Here is a 24,813-nt window from a genome sequence, read left to right as displayed (position 1 = left end):
GTATTGTAGTAACAATAACAATTATAAATTAGATGTTAATTTTTGTTTCATTCAGCATATTTTACTTGAAATTCATTTTATTTGCCGTATTTTTGAAATTGAAATTCGTTAAGGTCAGAATTTTTCATATTGTACAATCGGTTTTATTTATCCAAATAATCGAACGTTTTTCACTGAAAGATTTTAAAAAGCATAATTTTTTAATGGTTTCAAATCAGTAACTAATTTTTATATTACCATGATATTGGTGTATTATTGTAATAATGATAGCAATTATAAGTAACATAGTAATAATAAGTTCAGTAACAATAACAATTGTAGAAATGAGAACGAAATGCGAAGAAATTATAAAAGTACTTTTAAATTTAACTTTTAAACTTTTGCTACGATAAAATGGTTATCTAAGTACAGAAATTATAGTATATTCAGTTGAATGGGTACAGAATTTATAGAGCACCTATACTAAAATTTCTTTCAATTATGTGAATTACTGAAAAGCTCGAATTATTTTTGGAATCTAATGAACTAGCGCAGTTATTTTTGATAGTGCTATGCGACTCATTCATGTCATGTCTTTGCCGTGATTTAAAAACATAGCCTTTTATAAGAGAAAACATTTTACTTAAATTTGCTACTTATCTCAATCTATAAATTATTGTTTGATTTGAAACATTAACATTTGATTGTAGATTAACGTAATCATGCGTTAACTTTTTTTTAAACCTTAATGAATTAATAATCTTTTACGACTTTGTGAGAGAAGGGTAAAGTTCTGTGTAAATAAAAACAGATAAACTGCTGATTCATGATGCAATCCGCTTCAGATTATTTTCAGAAAAAGTTACAGTTGTTCGTATTTTATTCCAATCAGATAATATAACTTTGAAACCTTATTTTTAAATATTTTAATTTAAAAGAATTTTCAGAAATATTCTGTAGTTTTTACTGTTTAAAATTTGTAATTTTTAATGTTCAAAGAATGCTCAAAATTATTTTGGCTGCCACGAAAATTGACAATTTATCATTATTTTATATATATATCTGTTATTTAAAACTTCCTTTTTCTCATATTTCAAAAGTTTTTTAAAAGATAATTTCAATGAAAGTCAAATTCCAGAGGCTTTTTCTTTTTACATATTTTTTAAACGTTTAAATAAGGTCAATCGGGAATATGGGAAAATAATTTAAACTTTCACTTTGATTTTTTATTCATTCAATCTGGGCAACAAAAAAACAACTTAATCTTGTTTTCGCTTATCGGCGTGAAAATTATCAAAAACAATAAGGAAAGAAATGAAAAGTGAGAGACACAGACTGTATTATATCTATCTCATGGTTTAATGGGTTGAAAAAACTTATCATTTTGTATCTCCCATGCACACACACCATCAAACGAATTCTTTTTACAAAATGAACCAGACCATTTTTGCTTAATTTACTAAGAATTATTAAACATAAATCACATCTTGACCCAGTGTTCTAATTTATGACTAATAAGAAGCCTTTAAATTTAATTGCGATTTTTTTTTCTCATTAATCTATTTAATTTGGGCGCATCGCAGTCTTATGGATCGTCTTAAAGACACTTCTCAATTTAAACCTATACACTGAGCAAGTGTATACTTATTTTATTCATTTTTTACTCTAGCTGTAGAAATCAAAAACTGACTTATTAAAAAAAAAGAGAGAAAAAAATTTTAAAAAAAAGAAAAAAGATCATACCTTTTTTTTTATTGTTGAATAAAACGATAATAAAATCATTTACTGGAATGTTTTGAAAAATTTAAGTCTTAACAGGAAAAGTAATTTAGTATACATATATTTCTTTAAAAAAAATTCCTTTTTGAATACGTTTGTAATGACTATAGATACTATTATAGGGTACTTTTGTGTTAGTCGGACGCAAGTATCTTCAATTATATATATATATATTATGAAATTTATTATTATTTTTTTGTAATTAGTTTTAAATTGATTTTTATTACTATATTTTTAGTCTTTTCAATTTTATTTACTTATTGAAGAAGTACGTTCACAAATATTTGAAATAAAAAAGACAAATTTGTAAAATTCGATATTAATTCCATAATTTTAAGTATACCATATACACAATTTCATATGCAAAACTATAAAAATACTTGCAGAAAAAAGTTTTTTAAATAAAATACTCGAATTGTAAAAAAAGAATTTTTATCTATATTTATAAATCTACATAATTTTTAATTTAATAATTCGAACAATACAAAATTTTCCGATCAAATTAACTATGCATGACATAAGAGAAAGTTAATTTTTTTAAAAATAATAGTAGTAATTGGTAAAAAAATAAAATAAATAGTATTCCTATCTAGCCTCAGGTAATAGATGTAAAAATAGGAACTTTATTCAAGGCTTCCATAAATTTTGTGACATTGAAAAATTACTCAAACATTTTTCAAATTTAAAAGTCGTTGAAAATATTTAAGATTGAGCTCTTTAAAAAATAAATTACCTTTAAAGCTCTTTTAAAATGTTCGCATTACAGAGTTTTAATTTGCTGCCAAAAGAAAGGCTATTGGAGGTTACTCGTCGATTGTTAGTTGCCAACTGGACTTGGAACCTTCTTCCACTCCGGAAACCTTCATCCACTGAACCTTTTTTAAAGTACAAAATAGGATATGTTCACAAAAAATCTTTTTCAGAAATGTAACTGAAAACCTTGACCAGTTAACTCTTCAATCATTTTTCATGAAAGTAGAGATTAGAATGTGTTGTGAACAAATTTCCTAATCAACCATACAAAAATATAGATATACTAGGGGCAGATCTCCCTAGCTGCTTGGTAAAAATCCTCCCCTTCTAAACTTGAAATTAAATTCACTTAAAATGCATGTACTAAAATGTTTGCTCCTCACTTCCTAACATTTATATTATTCTGTTCTAACTTATCTACGTATTTGCGAATGTAAAAAAATATCCTACAAACCACTTTATTAAAGCAGGGTGCGTAGCCAGATTTTTCAACAAGATATAAGCACCTTTTAGGCACACAAAAATATCTTTAGTCACTTTCCAAAAAAAAGAAAAAATTTATAATTAGGATCTGAGCAGTTATAAGAATTATTTTTTTCTATCGTTTAAAGTTCTTAATTTAGAAACATTTTTCAAAAACTTTACATAATCCTGATAAAATAACTAATTTCTGATTTTGCGGAGAAAACCATGCATTTTTAGTAATTTAGAACAATTGATACGGCAAAGAAAAAATCTCTTTTTAAAAGATAGAAAATTAAGCACTTTTTACAAACCCCGAATTGGAAAATGCATCTTTAAGTGCTTTTAAAAAACGTAAATCAAAAATTAGCACTTTCTAAAAATACTACGCACCCTGTCAAGTAACATATAAATTTAAAAAAAATATATATGATTGTGACTCTGTTTATAAATTTATATTTAATTCTTATGTAGTTATAAATTGGACACATTATTTCAATTGCATATGTTGACATGACAGATGTTAACGAAAAGCTTACAATAACAGTAAATATAACTTACTTACAGTCGGATAATTGTTAAAGCAATAAGTTTAGCCTTACATTTCAAGACTAAATTCAGAATAATAATCGAAAATAAATAAAAATCTTCTTTAACCCTTAGACTGCTATGTGTTGTGTCCGGTGACCAGCGATTCCCAATTTTTTTCGGCTATTTAACCCTAAATAATCGACCTTATTTTGGAGGAACTATCGAAACCTAAAGAATAAATTTTATTAGCATATTAACCAACGACTGACAGTTAATTATTTTGAAAAATATTGATGAATGAATGAAATATTTTTCCATCGTAGCGTTTCATCATCTTGGAACTTATAAAATCTTTTGAATTTATAGGTTTGAAGCCGGTACCTAGGCATAGTTCTTGATTTGATTTAGTGTATGCATAAACTGAAAATGAATGGCGAATTGTGGTTTTCGATGAAATAATAACTTAAAAAAAAGAAAAGAAGAGAGAGTTAAAATCAGAGAAACTTACATGGTTGAATTCAATAATTTTTAGTCGATGCAAAACACTAATGCAATTTTACATAATCAATAATTTGTTATTAGAGAAGACATTTTCTTAATTTTGCTTTTACTTCTTCCCGAGTATTTTAACAAAGGTTTCGAAAATCATAACTGATTAAAAAAAAAAAAAACCTAACTTTCGGAACCCCTGCAATTTTTATCCCAGGAATACCTTTTGGGAAAAGATGGTGTACCATAGACAGGGGTGATTGTGAACCCAACTCAAAATTCCTGAAAATTTCTTGAGTAATGACGCATTTCAAACAATTATGCCAAGTATAAATTCTAGATATAAATAAAATATACAAGAATTTTTATGCATAAATGTTATAAGGCTTTCCGGAAACTTTCGGATCACGGTTTGCGAAAAATCTGGAAATCCGGAGCAGAATCATCTCTGAATAGATACATGCTCGCCTTAATTATGGTTGTTTACTGTTCTCTCACGGGTTATGCTATGGAACTCAGGGTGAGCAGCCAAATTATTCAACAAAAAATAAGCACCTTTTAAGCACTCAAGAAAAACTAAGCACTAAGCAAAAAATATCATTAATTAGGCTGGGTTGAAAAGTTTTTGACAATTGTCGGTTTTATCTTGTCATCATGCAAAAAAAAAAAAAAATTGGCATTCTTTTTGACAATTGTCAAAAATCATGAAATTTTGAATCATGTAAAACGAATGGCGTTTTCATACGCTACGGACTGAGAATACGCGGAAATAGATTGAGGTTGAATGAATTGGGAAAACGTTGAATAGAACAATATGAACTGTCTTTTTGCATAATTCGAAGCGAAAATCTACATTGTAAAGGAAAAATCTCATTTTGGAAAAGGGAAAATTAAGCACTCTTTAAAAACACCCAATGAAAAAAGCACCTTCAAGAACTTTTTAAAATCGCCTACGCACCCTGGAATTGTTTTTCTCGTCCAATATTTGCAGAAATCTCGATTAAAAGTCTAAATTTTCTGTCTTAAATTCGTTTCCAGAGATGTGTGATTATTGTATAAGCATTTAATGTTTCATTACATTTGTGGTATATGTGATTTTTATATTATTATTTGCTGCTATTAATACTTAAAAATAAACAGTTGTTTTCCAAACTGCTATTACTCTTCACTTTCGACTGAGACTTGAATAAAAACTCAGACTTAAGTGAAACTTATAACGGTGAAATACAAGAAACGCACCAATATATTTTCTGATTTCGAAATTAACACTAAATTGCCTAAAGAAGTCACTTTGACTGCCTTTTAATTTCAATTAGAAAAACAATGATGTATAATAATGACACAATTTCTTAAAATTTTGTACAACATATAATTTTTTTTTATTGTTAATATTTTCTAATAACTTTTTACATAACTGTAAATAATATAAAAAATGTTAAAAATTAATTTTAAACAAATTTACTTATGCATTCACAATCCTGTCATTTTGACTGCTTTTGGGTACTAATTTTCCGTCTTTCTAGTGTTAATAATGGGAAAGTTGTGTGTCAAAAGAAAGATAAACGAAGGAGAATATATCGAAGTAAGAGAATTTAAATCCAATTAGTATTTAGAGAATTCTGATGAAATGTTTGAATGAGTCATACATTTTCATATCACTCTTTATCTCTTGAAAGAAAGTTTTTGATAAATATAGCTCGTTCATTTTCCAATTACATGCATTATTTACTATAAAATCATGGCATTTTAAAAAGAGGTGGATGAACAATAGTTTATTTTATAACCGGCATTGGAACAACCAACCCAATTCTGAGTTAACGACTATCAGTGTTCAACTCCGTATCTTTGAATTCAACTCAGTGTCTTCACTACAGCGCGAGAATCTCGCATATTTTTTTATATTCTCGCATTAAAAAATGATTACCGCGAGAAATTCGCGCATTCTATAAACCAATTTCAAAATTCGCGAATTTCTCGCATTTTGAAAAACATTTCTCATTTGCGCCATTTAGAATAAAATCCGTTTCATTTTTCTTCCTGGATCTTTTATTATTTTCAACATCTGCCCCATTATCTAGCTTCCCTATTTACCAGTATTGTTCAGAACCTTTAAGAACAACAGAACACCATCCTTCCGAACCACGGAACCTCTTTCAGAACGCATTTCTCTGCAACCACGTGTTTACCGTAGGTAAGGTTTCTTCATGTAAGACGTTCAAATTTTTTGCTCGTTAATGTAAGATGGACAAATACCTTGTAAAGCCAATATCTTCTACTCCGAAACGGACAAATGAAAATGAAACAAATGTGGGTAGAAACGATCAAAACGAAACAAATACGCATTTGAGCAACCTAATGAGAATAGCTGATGAAAAAGTAGATGTAGAACATTTTCCATATGATGATGCAGCAAAAATATTCAATGCTTTAAAAATTAGAAGATGTTAAAAATGCATTATAATTAAAGAAATGATTTTTTTTTTCAAGTCTCTTTGTGTTTTTTTTTTTTTTTTTAATTTTTGAAATCTCACTTAACTTTTTGAAATCTCACCCTGTTTTTGAGAAAGGGTGAGAAATTCTCACCCATTTTTNGACTGTCTGAGAACCGGTGAGAAATTCTCACCCATTTTTTTTCTGAGATGAAAACACTGTCAACCCACAGAACTCATCGATCAAGAACTGGAACAAACTAGCCTTCGTTGAGGAATTTTTGATGGAACTCTCCCGTATTTGCGTTACACGGAGGGAAAACCACCACGGTTAGCCTGACGGCAAGGGAATTCTAAAGAATAATCAGTCTATCACTAATATTTTACGTCAGCATTGTGGTCGATGAGAAGAGGGAGCAGAATTCGTATAAATTAGCCACTACTGGGATTCGAACATGGGTCATTTCTTTCATAGGCTCCATCCCCCCGAGTCGCTACGAATCAAACAATATATATTTTATTTGTATTTAAAATCCCAGATCGTCGTTGAACAGCCGATCCAATTTTGAGTTTACAGCTACCTATATTCAACTCCGTAGCCTTGTCATTTTATACCTAATCCCGAAGACAAGAGAACTCCTAGTTCAAGAATTGGGAGACATTTTTCTTCGTGGAGGAGTTTTTTTGACGGCAACTAACCCGCATTTGAGTTGCACGGGGAGGAAAACAACGAAAACCTCTCACGGTTATCCTGGCGGCAGCTGATCGCAACCAAAGAAACTGGTCTAAACTCGATCATCATTCCTGCTACATTTTCACTTACAGTAAATCTCGTGATAATTTTTTTATTGGCTGGGAGTAATAACGGCATTATTTTTTTTTTTATTTTTNTTTTTTATATAGTCATAAATATATCCCACCCATCTTCCCGTGTTGAACAAAAAATAGAAAGAAAACAGACAAAATTCTTTAACGAATAACATAATTTATATTTCGTTTATTCAATACATTATGTGCAGTTTGCAAAGTTCATACAACATAACTTTTATTATTGATTGTACACTACGAGAGATTTTTTCTTTCCTTTAAGATTTGTATCGCGATATGTAAATTTAGAGACACTGCACAGTGGTAACAAAACGATTTATTATTATTATTTTTACATAACTTGCACATAGGGGAAAAAAATGAGTATTGTGAATGCTGACACTGCTTGTTCAAAACCAGACAGTTTAAGAGGGCTGGTATCACAGATTAAATCAGCAGTCAGCATTATTAAAAATTTAAGTACATTTAATCTGATCGAAAACAATAAAAGAAATACTGAAAACTGATATTTACAAAGCATTTTTTTTTAAGAAACAAAGAAAAATCTGCACAATCACTTTCTATCACTGATTGTTAGATGACACAAACATGTTAGGTACCTAAATTTTGCATTATTGCAAGAAAAAGTCTGGTTAAAAACTATTGTGACTGCATTAGTTGAGATAATTAAAGCATGTATATAGTCTTAATTTCATGTACTTAATAATGTTTACATATTAAAGTTTAAAAAAAAGTTACTAAAATATTAATAAAATTTTTATAATACTGTGCTTGATGATTAAAAATATAAATCAAATTCAAAGTAATTTGATAAATGTTTGAATAGAAATGTGAAAGGATTATATCTTGTCCTGCAAAATAAAATTTTAATAATATATCTAGTATTGGATGTTATATGCATAAAGGGAAAATCAATCCATTAGAATTTTATTAATTTGAATCTTAATTATTCCGAATCTTTTAAGAAGATCACCCGAGTAAATTGATAACCTAAAATGACTTCAATAATTATGGACTTAATACTCTTGATAAGTTGACCACCTGTCTATAAGGATTGTACTTAAGTGTACCAGGAGGGATTCAAAACTTTTACAAACGCATATTCTAAAGAAACTAATTGTTTTAAACATATGTATGTTAATGTTTGCAGTGCTTTGGGAAGGTGTTAAATCTTTTTGAAATGAAAGTTGACAGCAAAATCAGTAGAATACTTTTATAGATTTAAATGTGATTAAAAAAAAATATAAAATTCTAATTAACAATGAAATCAAGATCATTCAGTACTCTCAAACAGGATTTTACTAGATTCAAAATTAATTTTTCATCTCTTTAGTAATGAATTCGTTTAGTTAATAAAATCTCTTGGTATACATTTTTGTGTTTAAATTAAAAATAAGTTTAACATCTGGTTAATTATTATTTTTTTGTAGATTTGAGCAATTCAGTGGTATTATAAAAAGCCAATAAAGAGCGCTAATCATCAAGCACAGTTAAAATGAGAGAGAGAAAATGTAAATTTGATGTAGACCGAAAGTTATGAAACTAAATCTCTCGTTAGATCGGCTACTTCAAGCAAAATTTATACAAGTTTTTGTGAAAAATTACAAACATATTTGGAACTTTGCTATAAATTGAACACTAGAAGTACACTGGCAAATAAAAAAAAAAGTTAACAAATTGAATAGACGAATGGACGTGAGTAACAGCAATCTTTGGGCCTTTTTTAAGAAATATTATATATAAAAAAACAACTTGTAGCATCACACAGCGCGTAATCTTGCGTGAACTGCACTCCAGGTGGCGTTCCGCTAGATGTCGCTTCTGAAGCGAATACTCAAACGATATAGCCACCTTTTTTTTTTTATTTCAGTTTCAAATTCAAGATTGAATGGAACGAACATGAAAAAGAATGTTTTCGGTTATTTTTTTTTTCTGCAATAGCACAAAAAAGTTTTTATTTTTTTTATATATATATACATACATGTATACACGTGCATATTGCCGATTGCTACAGTCTTAAAACAACAACACAAAGAAGACGCTGAACCATGATGCTGATGTTTTAAATTGCAGATGAATCATCACAATGATATTTTTTTGTTGTTGTTTGTTTAAAGTTTTCTGAGAAAAAAATGTACACTTAAAATCCTTATGCACGCACTTGATGAAAAAAAAAGAAGAAGAACGACAGATGAAATCTTTTTTCCTTTGGAATCTGTACACACTCTCGAAGAAGAGATAAATGGAGTTGAGAAGTTCTTCAGCCATTTATGTGTGACAAAAGTGCAGCAAGAAACGATGTTTGAAGATTTGATGAAAAATGATTCTTGAGGTCTGAGATATTCATCCGAAACGTATATAAGTGAAGTACAAAGTCCTTCCTGATTGGCTAGTTTTGAGCCTGGGCCTGTACATCAATTGGCTAATTTTTACAATTCTCTTGCTTCACTAGGGATGAAGCTCTGAAGGCTGTAAAAGAAAATAATATAAGTTAAACAATCAATTGAAATTAAAAAGAAGCAAGAATCAGAAAAACGCTAGCAAGTTTGAGTGTTTAACAGCTCTGGGAGAAAACCTATGGCGCCCCAATGAATTATCATGACCTTCTTGTGGCACAGGCCTACAGAGTCCCCTGTGAAGAGGCACTAGATATCAGAAAGTATTTTTCTATTCTTTCTCTAATTTTTAATGAGATGCAATCAACTACATTATTATTTACATTATAACAAATCGCAATCTTTAAATTCCTATGTTCGTACCAAATCTATAATCAATATACGGTATTCTTATGTACTCCAAAAAATGTGTCGATTTCGGAAATTTTAAAGTATATTTTTTAAAGGAGGCGCTAAACCAAAGTTCATCATAGTCGACACCAGATCATTTTTGCTAAACTTATATGGGTTATCTATAGCTTTAGCAGTGGTTACCAACTGGCGGCCCGCGAAGCCTTTTTTTGTGGCCCGCGAACTAAAATATATTAGTTACTTTTTTGGCGGACCATTTTCGTAAAAAATATTTATGGGTTTAAAATACTTTTCTTTCGTTAAAAAAAAAAATCCAATTTCTTCGTTTCTGGGAAATTTAACATACCAACGGTGTAAAAAAATTTTTTTTCTCAGGTAAAATTCTACTTCGCATTTTGATTTGTAATTCAATACTTTTGTTTTGTACAACTTGATAAAAATCTGACAGTAATATTTAATGTTAATACAAACATAAATGAGTCCTATATAAAATTTTGATAAAATTGCAGCCTCCGGCCGCAATTAAAAGTAAGTTGGAAACCCCTGATCTATAGTATAAGAGTTTCTAGTGCCATTTCAATTTAACGACTCATTTTTAGTTAAAATCTTCAGGGAACCGTTAGTTTGGGCAAACCACTTATAAAATTATCATTTATATTATTATTAAACAAATATTTTAAACTATTTTTGCTGGGTTCCAAAACTATAAGGTAAACCCCGTTATTTCGATATCTTTCTCGTATTTTTTGAGGGCGCTAGACTAAGTTAATTTCATATTTGATCAGTTTACAAAATTCCTTTGGCACAATCTGGCCGCCTGTTTTGCTAAAACTCAGAATTTCCATGATTGAACAAGGATCCATTAGAATATTATGGAAACGGAAATTTTTAGTTTTGACTAGCTACTGCATTATTTATTTCATTTTTATAATAAATGAACCAAAAGAATTAAAGTTCAAATTGAAAAAGCATTTTGAAATAGATCTGGAGAAAAATTGAGGAAGGCAATTTTTAATCTGAACATTTTATGCATGGTCTTGTCAAACACCGATATCTGGATATTTATCATAGCACTCTGTAACTATTAACTCATAAGTATTTATGTTTAAAAAATGTATTTTGAACAATATATTCACATTAATTAATGAATACCCACCTGTATAGTTGTGAGTTTTTGCTTAACTCATGCTTTCTTAAAATAATCGAATATCATTACTTGATTAAACACTTAATTCACTTCATAAATATATAAATTGGAAATAACAGTCGATATGTTTCAAGCGCTCAAAAACAGGCACCCATTTTCAAAACCTGCCAGACGTGAAAATGGGCGCCTATTTTTGAGCACTCGAAACATATCGACTGTTTTTTCCAATCAAGTAATATCTTTCCGCTTCAGTTTCTTGGGACTATTCAATTCATCGAATATCATGTCAATTAGCTCTATAAATCAGGGCTAAAGAGAATAGAAGGGCTAGTTCATTATGCTCTTAGAGCTGAAGCTACGATTGGAAAATTATATATTTTTCCTTTTGTGTTTCTATCAGAATTTTTGTAAGTTGCAATCGCACAAACTGGCATTTCATAAATAATTTTAAATTTTTGTAATTCACATCACAAAATTGAGAAAAAATCATTATAGGAAACAAAGAATGTTTTGGAATATGTCACAAAAAGGAATGCTCCAATATTAGTTAAAAGCTAGTTAGACCGAATGCTTCGTTCTTGAAGTAAAAGCTCAAGCTTTGCGCCATCGTGACGTCACAGGCGAAAATCGAAGGTTCAGCGCGGCGAGAGTTAAAGGAGTGAACTAGCCCTTCTATTCTCTTTAGCCCTGTCTATAAATACAGACAAGACCTAGACCGTTAGTTTATAATAATTGAATCAGAGTCTAAAATTTATTTTTTATTCATTACAAATTAAAACAAAAAAAAAAAGGTTATACACAAAGATGTTTTTGGGGGAGAGATGATAATAGTTGATACCTCTTCATATACGCACCTGATGCATGCCTGCAGGATCGTACATAGAGGCTGAAGATTGTGGTGGCAGGCCATCAGGATATCCCGCCGTTTGAGAGATCACGTGCCTCAACGCATTCGCCTGAAAAAACAAAATATACTCATTTATTCAAAAAAACTTTTTTTTTCAACACATATGAAAATAATAGTTTTTATCTAGAGGAGAACTCGATGAATAAATCTGCCGAGTAAAGTGTGTTTTTAAAGAAAATAATTAAAAACTGAATTTAGGTCGAATTTCGTATCCTCACAGCGTTTTTACTGTCTAACAAGCACGAGATGAGATTTTAGTAAGGTTGCTTTCAGTTAGGCCAGCAATTCATCTCGTGATTATAAGATAGTACTTTCAGCCAACTTCAGGCAATTATTTTGTTATAATAAACAAAAGAATTTTACAATTGTAAGGAATAAAGTTTTTTATGTCAGATGCCGAAAGTCTATAACTCGAAAGAAATAAGTCGAATTCTGCGCAAAAAAGAATTTTTAATTTCATTTCTCAGAAATAATTTGAGCGATTTTTATTACTCTAAGGTTGTTATTCGAAAGCTCGTTGTAATGTGAAATGCTTTTGTGAGAATAATATCCTATTTTTAACTGCTGTGAGTTTGCAACTGATACTCATGACTGTTACAGCACTTTTAACCTATCTAAAACCAGCGCTATCTAAGCTTAGTTTGAAAATGGCGCGAAACTTCAATATAGAGAATTTTTTATAACTAAAAAAATACCAAAACACATTATTTTTAATTAGAGCATCAAAAAAAAAAAAAAAAAATTGGACACCCATCTGTGCTAACTAAAAAGTTATTTGTGATGATATCTTTTTTTTTTCTGCAATTTACTTGTTTTAACGTTCCGAACAAAAATTGTAATTGCGATTTAGAGGTAGAAATTTTTTTATTGATACCTATTTTAGTAAAGAATGTGCGGTATTCAAAACTAAGTGTTTTTCCATTTTTGTTCAGTATACACATTGTATAGTAGGTATTTTAAGGTTGCTTGCCTATACTGATTCAGTAAATATATGAACATAATATGAGCAAGGATAGCAGTCAGGCAAAAAAATCATTAAAAAAAATTGCAATTTTAAATCCAAGTAAAAGAATTTTGAAAATATGCCAGATGTTGAATTAGTTCTCCCTTTTTGGAAACGTTATTTCAGGCAGTTTCAGATGGAAACAAAAACTAGTTTCTACTCCTGAGTTTTTTTTTTTCTTTTTCCGAAGTTGTGTGGATCGAGCAGCTGAAAGAAATCGATCGAAATTGAGTAGCTATCAGACACAACTTCTTCTTCTAGCTCCAAACTCCGGTTGAAAGAACGCCATCCAACTTTCTTTAATTACTCATTGGGCATGTCACCGCCCAGAGAAAAGAAACAAAAGAAGTCTTCGTAAATAAAATATAAAAAGTAAAAGGAAAAAAAAAATACACTAATAAAAAGTATCGTAAGAAAATTGAGGGAAAATCCACTAAACTGAGTAAAAAGGAATGAACGGGAAAAACAAGGATTGGGAACAGGAAAAGAAGAAAAAAAAAGTCTATATCTATAAGAAAAGAAATGTTTTTTAGGTCTCTCTCTCCAATTGAATTTGGTGGCTGTATTCTTAGTTTAACTGGATTTCGTTCCCTGACAAGGCAGTTAACGAATTTGTGACGCCGCTGGTGTTCCAGGAATCAACTGGAGCTACCGCTCACAAATTAGGTCGCCTATAGGCCTTGTCGGTCCTCGATTGCCTAATGTCTGTCTTCCGCCGCCTTCCTTTCCTCTTCAATTTAATTATTTCGTCAATCTTTTTTCACACCTGTCGTCTACCCTTAACTCCAATTTCAACTACTTTTCCCTCCTTTGCTAAATGCAGCTTCCCTCGTCCCTTGGGTCGCTTTTAATGAAGATCTTTTAATTTAATTGCGACTCTTTTTAGAACATAAATCATAACTACAATGCGTTCGCCAAGGAGAAAAAAAAAACAGTTTAAGTATCTTATATTTGAAGCAAAGCTATCATTTTCAACTATAGCTGTTTACATCTTGTTGTGAAGAATTATCTGGGCTTTAGAACGGACAAATAACTAAAATATTTTTAAAGTTATGAAACTATTTTTTTAAAAAAAAAAATGCCAATTTAGCGACATTTTCCCACCAAGATGAAATTATCAAAATCAATGCCTCATTCAGTTTTTAAATATTAAAATATTAGACCACAAACGCCTTTCATTTTCTCAAAACTGTGGCTCCATAATGACGTTTCGCGCCATTTTCAGAATTAAGATATAACCAATGCTATTATTTGGTGTTTAGAGACTGAAAAAGGTTCCTGTTTATAGAATCGAAACAATAGTTATGTCCATTTTCGTTGCATTACTTGTGCTTTTTTTTACGTATTTTTTGCTTTATTGCCTTCGTTTGTCAACAATCAAAATTCGGAGAATGCCGTCCGGTTTACTCCTAGCAAACTAACTTTTAACCATTAAAACTTAGTGGATTCAGAACCTAAGTAACATTAAAGAAAACTTTTGGTAGCCAATAAAAACGATAAGAGGGCGAACGCTATGAAGTTTAAATGAATACTAGCGATTTATAGATTTCGACAATTGGAAGCTTGCGGATAAGAAATAAAAGCACAACTCATTACCCAACCACGTCAAGCATTTTAGTGCTGCTTTTTTTGACGTCTACATAAGGAGTGCTAAGTACTTTAGACAGTGTTCAGACGACGTGAGCTAGGAAACCACCACTTGTACCTTTCTGACCATACACACCGGATTTTCGTCGGCAGCCAGAATCGAACTCATGACCTCCAGTGGTGTGATTGACGTTAGAAATAAAAGCAGTGCATACGTTTCATATAGTCGACGCATAAATTTAAATCAGATACTTACTTATTCCAATTAAAAAATTTTAAAATTACTTCATCCACCATTAACTATTCAATTGTGGCACTTTTCTCAAATTGCATTTTCGATATTTTATTTTATAAAATGATTTTTTTTTTAAATCATAATTCCTAAAAATCCTGAAGTCAATAACTATAATGTTTACAGAACATAAAAAAGAAAAAAAATCTACGATACAAATTATTAAATTTTCACTAAACTCAACTAGAAAAACAATTTGGTTATAGAAAGAAAAAAAAACTTTAAATGTGGTGAAAACTTAAACTTACCGACATTGTTTTTAAATTAATTAATAGCAGCGCTAAGTACTTATGCAAATAATTTACAGCATAGTGTCATTACTTCAAGACGAAGAACAAAGAAGGGGAGGGGAGGAAGAAGAGGGATCTTTTTAGGTATAACATTACCAAAGAGATAAATAAAAGGGGAAAAAAAAAATTAAAAATAAATCTCGTATACATGAGGCAGAAGAAGAGATTTTCCGGAAAGAGTAACAAAAAGGGGAAAAAAATAACTTCCTTTAGTTTCCCAAAGAAAAGCTAAAGTGCAAGGTAATGATGACAAAAGGAAAAAAAATATATATAAAAGGTGGTAAGGCTGTAAAAAAATATTGTTAAGAAAAGGAAAAAAGTGGGATATACTTGAAAAAAAAAACTTCATTGCCGGATAAGTGCGATCCATTAAGTAGATTAACGAGGTTGGGTAAATAACAATAATGAAAAAAAAAAAAAACTATCCCTTCTCACACTTAAACCGAAAAAAGCAAAAAGCAGCGTCACTAAGGGATAAGTGAAAAACCGACACTTCGGTTTAAGAAAAAGGAAGGGTAAAAAAAAAAGGGGGGAAGGAAAAAGTTGTTTTTATTAAAGGATCGAAACTTTTAAACTTTTTTTTTTTATTCGTTTAAAAAAATAGCGTAATGTTTGTTAAGTCATTGACGCTTGTGTTTTTGTCGCGTCTAGTTTGACAAATTGTTTCAATACAGTTATTGTGATTTGTCGCTACGTTAAAATATGCTCTAAGTTACCATTAAAATGTTAGAGGAAAAATTGGTTAAATGTCTTGCCTGGTCATTGGGAATAGGGTTAAATCAGGCTGCAAATAAATAGCTGTTTTTGATAGAGTGGTTAGGCAAGAATTTAATGAAATGTAATGCTCCGCGATAAAATAAAAAAAAGTGGCCGGTCTGTAATTTTGAACTATATTGAATCGATTATCTTCCTATCAACTCAAAATTATTCGTGTTCTACAATTTTGGTGCTAAAATTTTTGCTGTTTTTAATATTTCTTTTAAATTTAATAAGTACTACAGCAGGAAAAGTGCAATTTATTAAGCAAAACTTATTGAACGCCCTCTAGCGGATTCTTCCACAGAACTAACTCTTCATGTAATTATGAGTTAAAGGTTTATTAAAAATTTAAATTGTCTGCATGTTTTCAGTTTTGCAGACTTTAATATCATTGGCAGTGCAGGTTTAGCAGTTCTGTTTATAAATGGTTTGAAATTTTTAAAGATTTTGTCATTTGTTTCAAAAAATATCAGCGTAACGTGTAAGGCAATGCGCTTCCAGTTTGACAAATTGCTTCAATTGTGAATTGGATTTAAGTTAAAATACGGTTATATTCCAGAAAATGTGCTGGAGGAAAATTTGATTGAATGTCCTTTAATGAACATTGGGAAAAAGAGTTAAATTGAGTTTGCAAATAGGTAGTTTGCCGAATTGTTGAATAATTTAATGAAATTCAATGCACCCATCTCGTTCAACCCGAAACGGACAAATGTTACCATGAATTTTAACTCATTGTACTTTTAATCTTTGTACGTTTTAATCTTTTTGGTGCGGTTTTTTGGACACTCCAGCTCAGAAATATCACAGGTACGTGAGGTCAAAACTTCACTTTGTTATTTTGTATGAAGCCGGGAAGGAAGGGACCAATATAATGATATGTTTGTAGTTAACTAAAGTTTAATTACATAATCTTTGTGGTAGAGCATGTTAGATTACTGAAAACGCTTAAATTCCCAGGTTTAAGAATATACTATGACTGATTGTAATTAATATATGACATTAATTTACTTTCATTAAATTAGGTGATTTTCAAAGCGAAAAAAAGTTCTATATAGTTCACATACTCAAAAATTGATTTATTCTTAATATTTACTAATTGCCATCGAGCGCACTTCTCCACCGAACTCTTCATTTAATTATTATTTAAACCAGTTAAAGCTGATGTTATTAAAAATCGGCTGCAAATATACAATTTTGCAGAGGGTTTGAAATTGGATGAAAGAATTAAAACTCGATTTTAATCGTCTGCAAAACAGCACGTTTGCAAACGATTTTAAGTTTCAATAACTTTAGTTTCCACAGATTTAACTCATAACTGGGTATAATATGAAAAAAACACAACTACTTCGATTTAGTAGGAACAACATATGACGCAATGCTAAACGAATGGAATTTAGTTGTTGTTTATTTAGTTATTGTTATTAGTAGTTGTTGTTATTTGTTTTAGTTGTTGTTGTTTATTTAGTTGTATTTAGTTTCAATAACTTTTCTTTATAATGCAATAAAATCTGGCGAGCAGCTATTTAAACGATCGAACACTTCGTTTGTTTATTTGTGGCTTGAAGTTAGGCTCGCAGAAAATGCCGTTCATGGGTTAAATTTAGTAGGAACAACACAACCTGTGACGTAGGCAATAGTATACCCAACTATGCATTTAGTAACTAATTAAAAAAATCAGCTTACTAGAAAGGGAATTCAAAAACTCTATCATGACAAAAATGCAGCGTCATAAAACATCTGCTATTTACGTACAAAGATTTGTATCAAAATATGAAGGCAAAAACGAAACCAATGTGCCTTGAAAGGGCTGAACTCTTTTTTTATTTCCAGACGATTTAAAATTTTAATACATGGCTTAAAAAAATAAATCAATGTTCTACATGCACGTATAACCGATCATAATTTATTCGTAATTTGGAAAATTAAATACTCTCAAACAGTTACTAAGCAAGTTATTCTATTAAGCTCTTCCCTTGTCAATTTTTTAAACAAAGTATAAAAATAATTTGCAAGTATATAAAGTTGTATCAAAAAAATCGAAAGGTTTTTATGAGCCCGCAGAATATATATGGAAGCTTTCTTACCATACTTTAATACAGGCATCCCCCAAATCGAATGGAACGAAAATGCATAGAATGAAAAGCAGAAGCTTTTTCTTAGACCAAAACTTGCGGCACAAGCGCCAAATGCCTAAGTGGCCATCTCTGTTCTCATTAGTATCCCAGTAATCCTGTTTAGTAGAAGCCAACTTACGTTTTTCCTTTTATCCTCTAACATATAAGGACGAACAGAAAAAGTAGGGCCTCGAAATTACGTATATCCCCCCCCCAACTTTTTTCTTCTCCCCTCCTTAGACTACCGAACCTGCACCATTATTGAATTAGAAGAGTGTTTAGCCATAGCATTTTTTTTTTTTCTCCCTTCTCTCTTTTTTTCCTTATTCAATCTTTTTTTACACATATATTCTTTAGAAAAAAAAAATTCGTTGACCAAAAGATTTTTCTCTGCTTTTATCTCTCTGTATAAAGATAGATTTTATTTTGTTGTTGGCAGGGAAAGGCAGTCTTTTCAAATTAGGGTTCCTTATTTGTCCTTAACTCGCGTCTTTTATAACGAGCTACGCCAAAAGCAGTTTTCACTGCCACCTTCTTCAAAAGAATTTCCTTACTTTTTCACTTGGTCCCCCTCTTCTTATTTTTTTCTTATTTAAGATTAGATTTTTTTTTCTTTTATTATATTTCTTTTCTTTTTTTTTTATTTTCGAGTTGCCGTTGTTTAAGTACTTGTTTTTACACCAAGCTCCTTTTTTTTCTACTTTAGAATACTTATTTCACCCCCTCCCAAGCGCTATACCCAACAGCTTGACTGTTGCCACCTTCCTACACAAAACTTCGATTCTCATTTTCTTAAATTCTCTTCAGCGGTTGTCTCGTCGATAAAATGGCTACTCTGATTCAATTTTTAAGAGACGGCACTTATTTTTGAACAAAAAAAAAAAAAAAATTACTTTATTTAATAATTCACTTTCAATGAGAAGATAAAATATTTTTAGAAGTGACGTCAACAAAAGAGTGAATATTTCCATACCTGATTTAATTCATTTTAAATGCATATTTTACTAATAAAAATTCTAAATATCAAATGATTCATTTTATTCTGAATGTCTAATCATTTATTCTCTCGCACATACAGTATGAGAGTCAATTTTTCCTGATAGCGAAAAATTGTTTTCTACACCATCCGACTATAGCCAAGAACCTAGCCCCATTTTTAGGGCACTATCTATAAACGGCCATGCTAGCAATGTCTCGTCATTTTGACCCTGGTCAGACGCCTCAATTGATACCCTCTCTCCTCAACCGACGGCCGGACTTTCAATCACGACAGATTTGCGTATCAGCCTTTCAGACTTGTTGCTTAACACACGCCGGTTGTTTTGTTGGTTGACACAAGGATCGAACTCCCTACCTCCAGAGTGACCGGAACGATTTTTTCTCCCCGATACCATCACATAGTGTTCATCAAAATACATATGCATCTCGAATCCGATACCGAAATAATGGCGATACCACCGATAATAGACAATCAGATTTCAGACAGTTTGAAAACCAAAATAGTTTCGAAATTTTTAAAACCTTATGAAGTTAAATCATAAAAATATTTTCACAGGTTGTAGTAAAAAGTATCACTAAACACACCATCGTGTAATATAACCGTTAAGTGTGGGATTCAAAATTATTGTTCCTTTATCACATCTTGCGTATTTAAATTATTATTAGATTTTAAATTGAGCTCAATAGAGTAGTTGGGTGCTGCACCACCAAAATCAATACATTTTTCCTAAATATCTAAACTTGCCCTATAAGAAGCATCATATGTAAAGAATGTCCCACTAGCCTATAAAAAAAACTTTAAAATATTAACCAAAATAGGATAACACTAACGAACAATTTTATTTCATTTATTTATTGATTGATTTCTGTTGCATGAGAGTTTTCAACAGACACTTTCATATCGCTGATTTCAAATCTTCTCTCTCAAAGTCAATTTTTAATCTATTTTTTTATTTTGTCGAAATGTACAAGTCTAAAAAGCGTTGTATATACGAGGGGGTAGTATAAGTATTGTGACAAACTTCTAGGAGAGTTAAGGCACATCACCAGGATTAAAATGACATAGGAATTCATTTTCGGAAAAATGGCTATACGCCGCCAGGGGCGCTTACCTTTTATGGACCGTATGCTTCTGAACAGTTCATAATAGAGAAGCGTTCCGAGCCGCACACAAAAAGATTTATGGGCATGGGCTCCTATGCAATTTCAATCCTGATGATGTGCCCTCACTCCCCCAAGAAGTTTGTCCACAATATTTATACGACCCTTTATTATATACAACGTTTTTAAACTTGTACATTTCGACAAAAAATACATAAAAAATGTTATTTAAAAAAAAAATGTGCAGTTGTAGGAGTAAAACTAATTTCAGATTTGAAATTTCTAGAACTCCTCAAGCGAATTAGACAACATCAAGTATTTATAGAAATGCAGCAAACAATTTTTTTATGTAATCTATACCCGCACAGTCTAATAATTAATGTTACTTCAGATATTTTATTATAGATCAGTAGTAGAGCATCGTTTATACGACGCCGAAGGAACCACCGAAAAACGTCGTATAATCGATTTTTACTTCTAAAACTGAAACTAACTCTGTTTTCAGTTAATTTTAATGTTTAACGTGTTGATTTACATAAATTTCTAAATTAGACAAAGCAAAACAAACAAATAACCAAAGAAGAAAAATTGCAGTGAGCAATTTGAATGTATGTTACCTTTAATTATATTTTCTTGCTATTAGTCTCTACAATGCTTTGAATAGCGAGTTGAACTTACTGCTTTCTATGATGCAATTTTAGATTTCTAATCACGGCCAAATCTAATGGCTGAAGCGCACTTGTGCAATTTGCAGGAAAAAAGAGAGCTTTTACATTTTCCAAAATAATTAGTATCGATGGGTGCGCTGGACATTGGTCGATGAATAGCAAAATTTTTCGTTTTTGCCTCTTCATAACATTGTCTAGTTTTTTCAGTCATCTAGTAAAAATTACGGTCGTCATCCAAGCATTCTTGTTGGCACCCTTTTCTGTATCATTCATGTTGGCAAATTCCGCCCTTTTTTAAAATACACAAGAAAAAATAAAAAATTAAATAAACGTGAACAAAATCTAAAAACCGACGTATAACCGATTCTGTGCGTCGTATAAACGATATATTTTTACATTAAAAAAAAATAGGAATGATTTGGGACCTCACTAAAACGTCGTATAAATGTAAACGTCGTATAAGTGATCGTCGTTAAAACGATGCTCCACTGTATTACGAACATTTAAATCTAGAATTGTCTTGCCTATTGCGTCAAACTAAAAAGTAGGAGAGACATGAACAAACTTTGGCAAAGATAGTGAAAGAGACAGAAGAATAAAATCCTTACCTGTGACTGTACGTTGGCTCCCATAGAGGAATAGGAGTCACCACCATTCATACTCATATTGTACATGGAATCTTGAGGAGTTCCCGAACCCGGGGGTGGACTGATCATCTGGCCCTGCGAAGAAGGAGCCAGACTGTAAGGTGAAGAACCTGCTGCTGAAGGAGGTGAGTAGCAGTCGTTTATGTAATCTGTAATGATAATTAGTACATACTTCAGACATTCTTTCAACAGAATTGGAATAAATCATCAAAAAAATAAACAACAGCGAAATCTCCATAATCTTACTCACTTTACTGCACGGGAATGCATTAGTTAATAAATGGAATTTTCCTAAAAATGACCCATACTACGTGAAAATAAATATTTGTTCCGAAAAATGTGTTTATCTATTTCGAATTCTGCACACTACTGTCCTTTATGAATCCAGATAATCTTAAAAAAACCGTTTGCGCTTGAAAACAGAAACCTAGCTTTTCATAGTATTATTTTTAATATTTGGGCTTACTTCAGAAGATTAATTTCCTGACTTTAACCCTTTGACGCAGAATTTTTGTTAAACATATTTTTCAGACTTTTTTTTTTTATACTTATGTCTGTATTAATTTAGGTCAAAATAAGTGAAAAGTATTATATTTAGCATTTTAATAATTTATGGTTATGAAATACAGCCTAAAACACCTGTGTCTTTTCCTGCGTTAGAGGTAAAATCTTTCAAACGCGAATTACAAACAGTACTGTTTCATATCTGCAGTTATTTCGATCTAGGAGAAACAGTTGTTCATCATTTAGATTTCTTTAATTTTTAAAATTAAATATTAATTTTTGAATATGAATGAAAAAAAAAAATTTTTAAAACTATTTTTTTTAGATTATTACAAATATTTTATTTTAGCACAAATATAATTTCGATAGTCTAACAGATTTTTTAAAATAACTATTAGGCTATTTTTTGTAGCTAAAAAATATAAAAATATTTTTTTACTCGTAATGAGAGCGTCAGAAAAAAATACATAAAAGGGACACCGATGTTCCATCTGCGTCAAAGGGTTAAGTTTCATCTGTCATTTTGAAGAAGAAAAAAAATTTTTTTTTTTCCAAACCGGTTTGGCAGAAGCAAACATTATCAAAATGGTAAAGTTTGCTTCCATCTATAGCGTTTGCTATGAAGATGTTGCGAATCTGACCATTGCTATAAATTTGAATCTCAAGGAGATAAAAAAAGTTGATTTTTCATTCAGCAAATCTAATTTTTTGGCTAATTTAAATAATCTAATTTAATCGTGAAAACAGATAATGTATTTTGCATTCGGGCATAAACTGTAGCGTTGATAAATTAAAAATGACATTTGGAAACAGCACTAACGAACAGATTAGACTGTAGACAGTTTTACATCCTGTTTGCTGTATTTTCAAGCAACGATTTTTCCAAATGGAGATTTCACTTTTGCTTTTCCTTTGAGTTGAATTAAAAGAAAACTATACATTTAAATTTTCCATAACAGAGTTTTTTTAAAAAAAAGAAGAAAAAAAAAACTTACTAATTTGCAAGTGCATTTGCATTTCTGTGAAAATGTTTGTAGAAAGAGTTCTAATTTGATTAAAATTCATGCTCCATTTAGTTATGGAAAATGTGTCGCAATAATTTTATCACAGAAAAATACAAATGTAGAGCTTTTAATCTTAAAAAAGCAGACCGTATAGTTTAATGCAAACACTTTAAAATTGCAATTACCCATTTTATAATACAGTGACTTGAAAATTATGAGATTATTAGATATTGAACTTAAAACAATGTAGGAAAGGAAAAAAGGAGATAAGAAGAAGAATAAAAAAATGATTTAACAGTAACCACATCTTACACACGCAAGTTTATTAAGGAATGGATTGAAAACATTCTCCCAAAGAAAAAAAAAAGAAGTAATTAATACTAAGTCACGCATCTAGTTCGTCAACTAAAAATTCGACACGACTCATATTTCCACAATTAGTTCTAGACGAAAACAGAAACACGGCTTCTGTATGGATTTTAATCACGTGGAAAGCTTTTTGTAAATGTAGACTACAAGCAGATTTGGTAAAAAAAAAATTAAAAAAAAAAGGCGTAGTTCTTTCTATAAGAGACCTTAATTTCTTTAAAGAACGAATCGATAAAGTTCGGCAAGAAAAAAAAAGATGAGTATGCAAACTAATTTTTTCCTCTAACTTTAAAAATTTTAATTTCAAGAAAAGCATAAAAGGGTCTATCTGATTTTTTGTTCCCTGTATTTTTTCCCCTTCTTCTAGAACGTTTTTCAGTTGGCGGAGATGATGCAGACTGCCAAGCACTTGGCGGAATGAGAGTACGACGCCAAGGGTCCCCTTTGCCACCCACCATCACCACCCACGCACCCCCATCAGACAGACAGACTGACTAATGTCTTGTCATTTGTCCATCTAAGCCCCCAGCTAGGATCAGACAATTTACCAGATTAAAGCTTTGCTGCAAGAAACTGAGATTCGGCCCCATCTCATTAGACAAATATCTTTATTTGCTATATTTTCAGCTTTTTTTTTTTTAATTTGCGAGAGAAAAAATTGATTTCTGTCACTCGATTAAAAAAGAAAAAATGGAAAGCGTAAAAAAAATGTTTTAAAAAAAATCAAAATAGTATTGAAATTCCTTGTCAAACGGAGAAACTGACTTGAAAGCATTTGGAAATGATAAATTTATATATTTAAATAGTTTCCTTACAAGGTGATTAAGGTAATGTTTCTTCTTCTTTAAAATAATAACCATATTTTTTAGTAAAACTTCGTTAAAGATACGGAAAGTTACATTATCCTTCGCATTCTTAAAATCTGTTTCACAATTAAAAATTCTTCAACTCGAATACTCTTACAATCTTCCCCTAATTTAAATATTAGATAATAATTAACCTTAATTTTTAGATAATAATTATTTTTAATGAGACTATCAATAAAATCTTCGAATTTGCACACAAGTTGCTAATAACTAAGTTGGCGATAAGCTATACAAAAGTCATAACAAATTAGTTACAGAATTAATCTAAATTAAAAAGCTATTACGATAAATAATCAAATTTTGAAAAAAAATTCCTATTAAAGGTTTTTAAATTCAGTCCTTACAAGCACACATTTCTAACACTCCAAGAAAAACCTATTATTTTCAAAAACTCTGAAGTCTCCAATAGTATTCCAACTTAGAAAGTGTGCAAATTTTGATTTGACAGTATCAGACAAAGGCACACGCAAATTGATAACAACAGACTAAGCCCGGCGATAAATGCAATTTGGCGCAGAAAAGTTCCAAAAGCGAGTATTCACCATGGCGATACAGGCAT

The 24,813-nt window shown here is 30.7% G+C and overlaps 1 protein-coding gene across 5 annotated transcripts in view; it reads right to left on the bottom strand.

Annotated features, from left to right (window-relative positions):
* Nucleotides 1-7,387: 7,387 nt before the first annotated feature.
* The window catches only part of LOC107449226 (homeobox protein extradenticle), a 312,777-nt gene continuing 295,351 nt past the window's right edge, over nt 7,388-24,813 (bottom strand). For 3 of the 5 annotated variants that reach the window (XM_021146185.3, XM_021146186.3, XM_043042351.2), the window contains exons 7-9: nt 21,473-21,660; nt 11,999-12,100; nt 7,388-9,719 (exon numbers count right to left, since the gene is read on the bottom strand). In XM_021146185.3, coding sequence (XP_021001844.1) covers nt 9,699-9,719; nt 11,999-12,100; nt 21,473-21,660 — 311 coding nt within the window. In that variant the 3' untranslated portion in view covers nt 7,388-9,698. Of the gene's footprint in view, nt 9,720-11,982; nt 12,101-21,472; nt 21,661-24,813 lie in introns of all 5 variants that reach the window. The other 2 variants (XM_071184525.1, XM_021146187.3) reach the window with 1 other exon arrangement.

This window comes from Parasteatoda tepidariorum, chromosome 1 (genome assembly GCF_043381705.1).
Source record: "Parasteatoda tepidariorum isolate YZ-2023 chromosome 1, CAS_Ptep_4.0, whole genome shotgun sequence".
In the NCBI taxonomy this organism is placed as follows: Eukaryota; Metazoa; Arthropoda; class Arachnida; order Araneae; family Theridiidae; genus Parasteatoda; species Parasteatoda tepidariorum.
This window is presented reverse-complemented; position numbering and strand designations above follow the sequence as displayed.